The sequence below is a fragment of the Perissodus microlepis genome, chromosome 3, assembly GCF_051167445.1.
Source record: "Perissodus microlepis isolate ML-2025 ecotype Zambia chromosome 3, ASM5116744v1, whole genome shotgun sequence".
Lineage (NCBI taxonomy): Eukaryota > Metazoa > Chordata > Actinopteri > Cichliformes > Cichlidae > Perissodus > Perissodus microlepis.
Genome location: NC_140463.1, coordinates 7,457,501 through 7,467,918, shown reverse-complemented (window position 1 = coordinate 7,467,918; position 10,418 = coordinate 7,457,501). Strand labels below are relative to the sequence as shown.

Here is a 10,418-nt window from a genome sequence, read left to right as displayed (position 1 = left end):
TCACCTTCATTGTAAGGTTGCATTTTTGGCCCCTTCCAGCCTGAATGTCTCACCAGTGTTGAAAGCTGTGCCTCACTGTGTTGATGTACCGGCTCCAAGTCAAGCCTATTTGATTCTTGTGTGCTGGCAGATGGTTCTGGAGTAGGTGCTCTCGAAGAAGCCGATGTAGATGCTTGTACTTCAAGTAACTGATGCTCTAGATTGCCATGCTGCACCTGCTGTTGAAGCTGGGCAAACTGATGCCGGATTTGCCTCCATCTATCCTCCTGGCGCTTGTGCTCTTGCTCTAGTTTAGCATCGCGTTCAGCCTGCTGTTGCATCAGAGTTTGCAAAAGTTTGGACAATTCAGCCACATTCTCTTGTCCAGCAATATGGCCATCCTTTGCCCCTTGTTGGTCACTGCCATCTTGTAAATCATCTGCTTCACATTCTGGAACAAGCCCTCTCTTTGCTCGGGTAGACATCTTCCCCACTCCTTCTTAATTGGCCTGGAATCCCACTGCTGCCACTAAATGTGGTATGACTCGACTTAAGCGGTCAAAGAAGTGCCGGAGACTGATGCTGTCCAGTGTAGCAAGTGATTTATTCACCATTTTGTGACCCAAACAATATTTGCAAAGAAACAAATAAGAAACTCAACTCCATAATTAACTCAGTTCAAATAAACATAACTGAACTTAAATCAACAGAAATTAAGGTCAAACTGCACACAGCTCATTGCAACATCACCAGTCTAGTGCAACTATCATTCTGCCTGTAGCAGAAATATCGCCCAGCATGTGCACAGTGTGACACACCCTGGTTGAGACGAGTGTATGATAGTCTTGGTCTTTCAAATCATAGATCAGTGCAGTGACTCAAAGCATCACAGGTTATACAAAAGATGATGTTGTAACAGCTTGAAAAGATGAATTTCCCCAAAAAGAGTGTCTGTGACTTCTTTGCCTCCTGTTTTTACTTCTACTCCTGTACAAGGGTGTGGTATGACTCGACTTAAGCGGTCAAAGAAGTGCCGGAGACTGATGCTGTCCAGTGTAGCAAGTGATTTATTCACCATTTTGTGACCCAAACAATATTTGCAAAGAAACAAATAAGAAACTCAACTCCATAATTAACTCAGTTCAAATAAACATAACTGAACTTAAATCAACAGAAATTAAGGTCAAACTGCACACAGCTACACTGACCTGAACCTTTCTCTCGAAACACCTGAGTTCATCTGCTTAAATAGTCCACTTAATCAAACAATTTCTCCTCTGGACTATTCCATTCAGTAGGTAGGTAAGATGAACATGATTATAGTCAAATCTCTACTACTCCTCTTTACTGGCAACATAAACTCTGGTGTAATCAATACATATCACAACAATAAATCTATTTCTTTATAAACCCTCTAAAATCAGCTCTATTAAATTATAAGAGTTCTTCCCCTTCTGCACTTGGTCTCTTCCTGTGACCTCAGATGAACCCAAAAGGTATAAAGCAGGAAGTAAAACCACATTTCCTCCTTTTGTTTCTGGAAGACAGGTAGGTAAGGTAAGTTCTAAACAATACAAATTAACAGTTGAAATAAAGAACATGTTAACTTAACAAACTTGTAGGAATTGTTTTAAACCAAGATGTTATATTATATAACCTGTAAAAGTGCAAAACATAAACAAACCCGGGATAGTAGATGTTTGCCTATTGCAGATTACATGTGAAATATGGTTAAATCAAAACAAGAATGTTAACTAAGAATATAGACAAATGGTCTTCTCACCCACTTTGTCACAAAGGGCTCATGCTGAGGTGGCAACACTTATCGTGCTGAAGACAACTTTAGACTTTGAGGATTGGAGCTGAAGAGGTGTTTGGTAGGTGTAGTGTTAGGAAGAGGAATGTGGAAGGACATTTTTGGATTTTGCCAGAAGAAGAGGAGGGAACATAGGGTGACTACCTGAAAGAGACAGGAGACTGTAAAGTGGTGTCAGTGGCCCTTTTGAGTTCATCTGTTACCTGTTAAACAAAACAGGTTAAACAAAACGAATATACTAACATATGCCAGTGAATACCATTATCCCTAATGCTAAAACATCTGCATACATTTTTTTGCAGATCCATGGCACTAGTTTCACTAGTGTAATTTAAATTGGCTGAAGTTGCTGTCTCATGTTAGCTGTAGTGATGAAGTGATGAAGGACATTACAAAATCCATCAGTGGTAATAAAGTGAGTCAGCGCTAAAATAAGAAGTGTAGCAATAGCTGATAAGAAAATGACTCATCTCTAGTGGAAATATGTTCTGTCAGTTTAACAGTGAAGACAAAGAGGAAATAAGTCAGTGTGCAGTGTGAAGTCACTGTATATTTCCTGATCTACAGTCATACCATCACTCTGAGAACGGACGAAGCAGCTTTAGAGCTTTTTCACAGAAAGCTGCAGAACCAGAGGTGAGTCCTGATACTTTCTCATTCTCACATCTTTAATACTTCTACTGCTAGGAAAAAAATAGATGTTTTTTAACCTATCCTCACTTAAAGGACAAAAATAATCAGCCTGCTTCTGCCAGTGTTCAGGAAACTAATGTGAATATATGATTACCAATGTTCTTTTGACTAAGGCTGAGGTGTCCTGGTGCCAAGTGCACTGACGAACAACCTTACCTTAAATATGTTGATAATGTTTGAGAACATTCATTATGATCCATGGCACTAATTTTACTGGTTTCATCTCTCAGTGGAACTTAACTTGAATGGTCTGCACCTACTGTCTCAAGCAAACCAGCATATAGAGAGAATATAGAAAGAAACAGTCTGTTACCACCTGTTATATTCCTACAGTGCAAAAACAGCTCTCTTGGCAATTGTGGCTCAAGAGTTGGGAGTTCGCCTTCTAATCAGAAGGTTGCCGGTTCGAGCCCCGGCTTGGACAGTCTCGGTCGTTGTGTCCTTGGGCAAGACACTTCACCCGTTGCCTACTGGTGGTGGTCAGAGGGCCCGGTGGCGCCAGTGTCCGGCAGCCTCAACTCTGTCAGTGCGCCCCAGGATGGCTGTGGCTACAATGTAGCTTGCCATCACCTGTGTGTGAATGGGTGGATGCCTGAATGTGTAAAGCACTTTAGGGACTAGTAAAGCGCTATACAAATACAGGCCATTTACCATTTAAAATAAAGCAAATAGTCTTAAATCTTACAAAATCATCTTGTTTTGAGAAAATACAATCTGCCAATGGGGGTGAGCAAAAGTTGCTTGGCTAACAACAAGACAATTTTGTCTGATTTAAGAATATTTGGTTTATTTCAAGCAGAGCTGTTTTTGAAGTGTAGTGTGTAACCTGTAAATAAAGTTCAATGTGAGCTGAAATATCTTATTAAGAAAAAATTTGATATATATTCCTAGAATGAGCTTAATTTTCTTGTGCAAAAACTTTCTTGTTAAGAACCTGTTTTCTTTTTAGACAAAAAATTAAAGAAAATGTCCATAAACAAGGTTTTTTTTAACTGTCTTGAAAATAAATCTATCTATCTATCTATCTATCTCAGTTTATTCCTGTTGTTGTCTCTGATTCATTATTCGTACTTGGAGGGAATGACATCCCTGAAGTTTTGTTAGGAAATAACTAATACAACTATGCTTTCTTATCAAGGCTGGGACATGCTGGTATGAAACGGAGCCAATACGCAGGGGTCAATTAACATAAGGAATCAAAAATGCAAAATAAACAGACCTGCCCCGATATGAAGAGCTTTTAAAGCCAAAGTCATTTTATTTATATAGCGCATTTTGTTACATGTAAACTTAATGTGCTTGTCAAAAGCAACAAAAACATAGGAAACAATATGACTTCACATTTCTTTAAGGCAATGAAAACAGCAAAGTAAAACATATTAATATATATAAACTTTACACAATAAGTGGATAAATTTGTGTTTGGTTGACTATTTCTTTGTTCTTGTGCTTCTTGGCAATGAATCCAACATTTATTTAACACAACAAACCAAGAGACCGTGGAGGTGAATCATTTCAAAAATGAACTGGATTTATTTTCAGTGCCAGATCCATGGTTGCCCCCAAAAACATGACATCATCTTTGAACCAGACCTATGACGATGACGATACATCCATGAACCCTTACTTTATGGTGGTCTACAGTCTGGTGTTCCTCGTAAGTTTCAAATTATCCAATTGTGCTCTGTTAGAAATTGGTTTATGTGCCGGTGTATGCACCAATCCTTTTCTTTTCCTTCCACTCTGTTTATTTTCAGGTGGGTTTACTCCTCAATGGCTTTACATTGAAGGTCTATCTTTGTCGAGATTGGCCTGAGGTATCCAACAGCTTGATGGTCTACTTGAAGAACCTGACAGCTGCTGACTTCCTGCTCTGCCTCTGTCTGCCACTCCGCATTACCTACTATGCCAGCAGCTCTCCCATCATTCGTAGGCTTTACTGCAGCTTTGGAGCTTCTGCCTCCTTCATCAACATGTGTGCCAGTATATTATTCATGGGGTACATCGCTGCCAACAGGTAAGGAACCTTTACTTATTTAAGGCTGTAGTTACCGATAATGTAAAAACTAGATTAAGTGGTTAACCACTACCCTGTGCTCCTGACAAAAGCAGGAATGTATCCTTTTGACTTAACTGACTTCTTCAGATTAGGCACCTTTAGTGAAGTTGTATTCTGCCTATTTCTCGTCTCTCTCCAGGTATCTAAGGATCATCCATCCTTCAGGAACTCACATGCTGCAGACACTGCAGACTGCACAAATCATCTCTGTCATCACCTGGGTTTTTCTCCTCGCTCCAACAATTGTATATATCATAATTTTTTTCAGCTCCCAGAAACCTCTGGCCTTTAATCCTAGCCGCTGCGTTCACCTGTTTAGTCCATCAGTCAGCCTGTTTTTCAGAATAATCAACACCTTCTCTGCCTTCATCTTCCTCTTAGTCTTCATATCCATGGTCTTCTTCTACTACAGCATCTCCCGCAGAGTGCTGGAGGCACAGCAGAAGCAGCTGGCCTCCTCTGGCTCTGAGAAGCTGGTGAAGTCTCGCAGAAACATGTTGGTGCTGGTCAGCATCTTCTGTTTTTGCTTTGTCCCATTTTACCTGGTTCGTCTTCCCTTTACGTTTCTGTGGAGCGATGACTCAGTAGGTCCAGTATTGTTCTACCTGAAGGAGGTGACCACCATGGTGTCAGTTTTCAACATCTGCCTCGACCCTCTTGTTTACTTTTTCCTCAGTAAGACTTTTTGGGACAAGGTCAGAAAGGCATCCTGGAGAGCCCAACATGCAACTAGAAACGAGGAGAATGAGAGCAGGAGGGACAAGCTGGACATCATTACATGACAACCAGTGACTTCAACCAGTTAGTTGTGAAAATGTACATTTTAGATTTCAATTTTGTTTTACAAGTTGATAAAACCAGTGTCATGGACCTTTATCCTCGCAAACCACAAGTCAGAAATCAAAACAGAGCTAAAATCAACACAAACATTTCCACAGAGACGGCATCAGTGTTTATGTTTCTAGTTTTCAGGAATGAGCTCAAAGGCTGATTTAGTATGAATGAACTGAACCATTCTGTGGTCAAATTCAAATGTTGTTCATATGGTTCTGGCTCTTTGGCTCACATGATTTAATGATTTAGTTTTATACAATTTAGTATTACATTTTACGTTGCTGAGTATGTTTGCGAATTTCTAGTTTATGTGCTTTTGTTTATGAGGTTACCTTTGTCTTCATCTATGTGTCCTTCGCTCCCTCTCTGTGTGTCTTCTTTGCCCTTCAGCTCTTAGTCGTGTCCTATCTTTCTGTCTCCCTCTTTTGTTACCATGCTTCCCCTCCTTGTGTTTCATTCCTCTTCTCCCCTCTATGTCATGTGAATCCATGTCTGTTTCTTCAACGAACCTAGTGTCAAGCTGTGTGTCTTAGTCTGCGGCTCAGTGTGTTTCCTGTTTTATTTTGCACCCTGCGTTCAGCGGGTTCAGTTTTGCTTCCCTCTGTCTAGTCTACTGCTTGTGTTCCCCATCTGTTTCCATTTCCCTCCCTTCCCCCAATTTCAATGTAAATAGGAACTTTTATCCCATTCAGCAGTAATTTGTACAGTTCATAATGAAAATTGAACAAAAGACAATGACTGAATTCCTTTTGCTTATAAATAAATAAAAAACAAAACAAAATTTATAACCCATTTTCCTACTTTAGAGTCAAAGGTGTGTTATGTAATGTAAAACTAAGTGTGTGCTTCATTTTTTTTGGCTTAAATAAAGACAAATGTTTTGAGGTTGGTGTGGTCAAGTTGAGTTTTATTGTCAATATATACTCAAGTATGCAGTGGGATAAAATATTGTCCTCCTGGATCAAAGGTGCAAACTGTAAAACTAAAATTGAAAAATTAAATTATACATATATACAACTTTACAGAATACAGAATAGATAAACTAAATACAAGTACAAAGGCACTGTACTTGAATAGAGAGAGTGAGAATAAATACATTAGTACCCTACATCCTGCACCTTGTTCACTTCTATGGTCTCTCTCCTGTCCCAGTGATTATATGGTGTCTGGCCGTTGGTGGTTCTCAGTGGTGCAGCCACGGCCAGTGTGCCAACCTTGGCATTTCATTGGATTGCTGTGGCAGGGTGGGTAGATGCAACCATGCAGGGACTTTTTTTTTTATCTCACGTGTCATGTGTCTTTCCCAGCAAGTTGGAAAGAGCTGCCCAGTCCCTTTCTTCTTTGGCTCTCGGAGGAGGCGGACACACTTTTTCTCCTCTCCCTTATCTTCCTTGCTTATGTCCTTGTCTAGTCTCGTGTTTTTTTGTATTGCTTTCCCTGGAACACACTCTCACAGTCTGTTTTTAAACCCTAAAGAGAATTATGGATTTGATCAGCTGGTCTCTGAATGCTATTGACACCCTTTTCTCAATGAGAAGTCTGGGCTCGGGAGAGCCTGAGTGCCCTGGAGGGACTTTCCCTGCCGGATACACGATGGACGGGTGGCAGAAATAGAGGGTCGTGTGCCTGGCGGGACTGTCGATCGAGGACGCTGAAGATATCTACCTATTCGGAACCATGATAACAGGGTTCTTGCTGATCGGAGCTGGCTTGGCCCTGGCTTATCGGAGAATTAAGACAGCGGAACCGGCTGTTCAAACCCCCCCCCCCCCCAAGGCTGCCCGCTGGGATTCAAACGATGGGACGAGGCGCGACTTCTCAGAACGGGCTCGAAAGCAGAATGATTAAGACCTTGGAGACGCTTACAGCTGCCGTAAATACTCAGAATAACACCTCTGAACGTATATTGGGATACATCAAGGAGAGGCCTGCTCAAAATAACACCCTTGAGCGAAAGTTGGATTGCATTGCGGAACAGCTCACTGCAGTTGTGAGTTCTCAGAATCGGCTGTTTGGGCAAAAGAATGAAAAGTAAGTTTGATACCATCATCGGGAAGCTCGCGGTTCTCCAACAGGAGATTGAGAGACCAGTGTCGGAGTGTTAAAGAACAGCTTTGAAATTCTCATGAGTTGTCGCAAAGAAAAATTACCATCATAATTCGGCTACCCCTTCGGCGCCAGCTGTGGGCTCAAGGCTGGAGCTGAACAAAAACTCCCTGATAACGACAGTGTTGAGTCTGTTCCTTCCCATTCCATGCAAGGCCACCTAGGTTGGCTGGAAGACTGTTTACTTAGCCTGGCAGGGCGAAGAACACTTTCTCAGCTGAACTATGGACACGCACACACATACATATACTGATGCTGATAAGCACTCACTGACGCATCACCTTCCCTACCCCGGATCCAACGTCACCTCCAACGCTTACCTCCCCTCTGATGTGGACATTGGGTCAGCTGGAGGCGCAGTCGAAAGATTGCAGCGGTCCCAGATCAGATGTACACACTGAAACTCTTTCCCATGTTGCTGTCTGTGTTTATTGTGCTATGGTGTGTTGATATCTGTGCATTCCTGTATTATCCTTCTGTGTTACACATTTCAATGTTTTTTTTCCTCGCTACCTAGCCTGACCTGTCTCCCCAATGTGATGTTTGTGTATTGTATGTATGGTCGGCAAGGTCTGTCATCTCGGTTGTGGGCAAAAGACCTGCAACTGACAAATAAAGGCTATCTCATCTCTCATCACTGTTATTGTCATGGTTGGTGTGGTAAAACAGGACTCGTATGCAAACCTCCTTTGAAGAAGACAGTGGAATTATTTACAGTGAGGCAAAGGTGCAACAGTTCAATATACAGGGTGGGCCATTTATATGGATACACCGTAATAACATGGGAATGGTTGGTGATATTAAAGTCCTGTTTGTGGCATATTAGTATATGTGAGGGGGCAAACTCCTCAAGATGGGTGGTGACCATGGTGGCCATTTAGAAGTCTGCAATCTTGGATACAACTTTTGTTTTTTTCAATAGGAAGAGGGCCATGTGACACATCAAACTTATTGGTAATGTCACAAGAAAAACAATGGTGTGCTTGGTTTCAACGTAACTTTATTCTTTCATGAGTTATTTACAAGTTTCTGACCACTTGTAAAATGTGTTCAATGTGCTGCCCATTGTGTTGGATTGTCAATGCAACCCTCTTCTCCCACTCTTCACACACTGATAGCAACACCGCAGGAGAAATGCCAGCACAGGCATCCAGTATCCGTAGTTTCAGGTGCTGCACATCTCGTATCTTCACACCATCTTGCTAGAAAAACTCAGGGAACGTGCCAGCTTCAGTGCAGAGGGAAACACATCATCATGTAGCAATTTCAATTATCCAGTGGCCTTGAGGTTTCCATTGATGAAGAATGGACCCCCTATCGTTGTACCCCATATACCACACCAAACCATCACTTTTGTTGTTCCAACAGTCTTGGAGGGATCCATCCAATGTGGGTTAGTGTCAGACCAATAGCGGTGGTTTTGTTTGTTAACTTCACCATTCACATAAAAGAGTGCCTCATCACTGAACAAAATCTTCTGCGTCAACTGAGGGTCCTGTTCCAATTTTTGTTTTGCCCATTCTTCAAATTCTGTGCCGATCTGGGTCATCCTCGTTGAGATGCTGCAGTAGCTGGAGTTTGTTTCAGTTTTCAGTTTTATTTGTCATATGCAAGTTAGCACAGGGTCAACATCGCAATGAAATGTATTTGACGAGTAGAAGACAGTCACTCAGCAGAATGGTACAGTAGAAAAAATAAAATAAAAATAATAAAAAATAAATAGAAAAAATAGTAAGAGCAAAATATTAATAAGATGTAGTAAAAGAAAAAAGATATTTGTAAGGGTGCCATTTGTGAGTAGCTAATATCCGCCGAAGGGATGTTCAACTGATGCCACTCTCCAGTGACATGCGGCGAGTGCTACGCTGTGGGCTCTTGCTGAATGAAGCTAGGACAGCCACTGATGTTTCTTCATTAGTGACAGTTTTCTTGCGTCCACATTTTGGCAAATCCCACACTGTACCAGTTTCACAAAACTTAGCAAGCAGTTTGCTAACTGTAGCATGTGAGATGGGTGGTCTCGTAGGGTGTCTTGCATTGAAATCTGCTGCAATGACCCGGTTACTGCGTTCACACAATATCAACACAATTTCAATCCGCTCCTCACGTGTTAACCTCTTCGACATGTCAATGGCTGTGAACAAAGAGAAACTTGTAAATAACTCATGAAAGAATAAAGTTACGTTGAAACCAAGCACACCATTGTTTTTCTTGTGACATTACCAATAAGTTTGATGTGTCACATGGCCCTCTTCCTATTAAAAAAACAAAAGTTGTATCCAAGATGGCCGACTTCTAAATGGCCACCATGGTCACCACCCATCTTGAGGAGTTTGCTCCCTACATATACTAGTGTGCCACAAACAGGACTTTAATATCACCAACCATTCCCATGTTATTACAGTGTATCCATATAAATGGCCTAGTAACTAGTAGCTCAGTGTTCCAACATTCGAAAGAAGGGACTGCTCTCACAGCTAGAGATTGACGAGGTACAACATAAATGCTACGGCAAGGGGGAGCAAGGACGCCAGGTCAGGGGGGAGATATCATCACCCCCACCCAAGATTGGGTATTGGATAGGAGAAGGATCGTTGAGTGTGAGAGGAACTGACCTGAAAGATAGGATCATGGCCAAGCTTGAAACTTGGACCCCCCGTAGCCGGTTACCAAGATTACGTGAAGTACCCTCAGAAGGTCTGCTAGATGATGTTAATGCAGCACTACGGACGATACTTACAGCCACGATTACCAACATTGATCTACAATACGGCAGCAGTGATCAGTGAGATGCTTGGCTACAAGTTGAACAGCCACAAGGGGCAGTACCCTCCATGGAGAAGGAGGCTAGAGGCTAAGATCAAGGTAGCACGGAGGGAGGTTAGCCAACTATCGGAGTTGCAGAAAGGCACGATGAAGTAAGAAGTACAG

At 41.8% G+C, this 10,418-nt stretch overlaps 1 protein-coding gene across 1 annotated transcript; it reads left to right on the top strand.

Moving 5' to 3' along the window:
- The first annotated feature begins 1,775 nt into the window (after window positions 1-1,775).
- LOC146389690 (P2Y purinoceptor 14-like) lies at window positions 1,776-6,269 on the top strand. Its single transcript, XM_084923036.1, has 5 exons — window positions 1,776-1,856; window positions 2,363-2,431; window positions 4,031-4,145; window positions 4,246-4,505; window positions 4,687-6,269. The coding sequence occupies exons 3-5, from the start codon at window positions 4,041-4,043 to the stop codon at window positions 5,327-5,329; spliced, it is 1,008 nt and encodes a 335-aa protein (XP_084779162.1). The 5' UTR covers window positions 1,776-1,856; window positions 2,363-2,431; window positions 4,031-4,040; the 3' UTR covers window positions 5,330-6,269.
- Window positions 6,270-10,418: the final 4,149 nt, after the last annotated feature.

Coding starts and splice junctions, on each gene's coding strand:
- LOC146389690 (XM_084923036.1), top strand. CDS start 4,041: ATGGTTGCCCCCAAAAACATGACATCATCTTTGAACCAGACCTATGAC. Junction 4,146..4,245: donor TCTACAGTCTGGTGTTCCTC/GTAAGTTTCAAA, acceptor GTTTATTTTCAG/GTGGGTTTACTCCTCAATGG. Junction 4,506..4,686: donor GGGTACATCGCTGCCAACAG/GTAAGGAACCTT, acceptor GTCTCTCTCCAG/GTATCTAAGGATCATCCATC.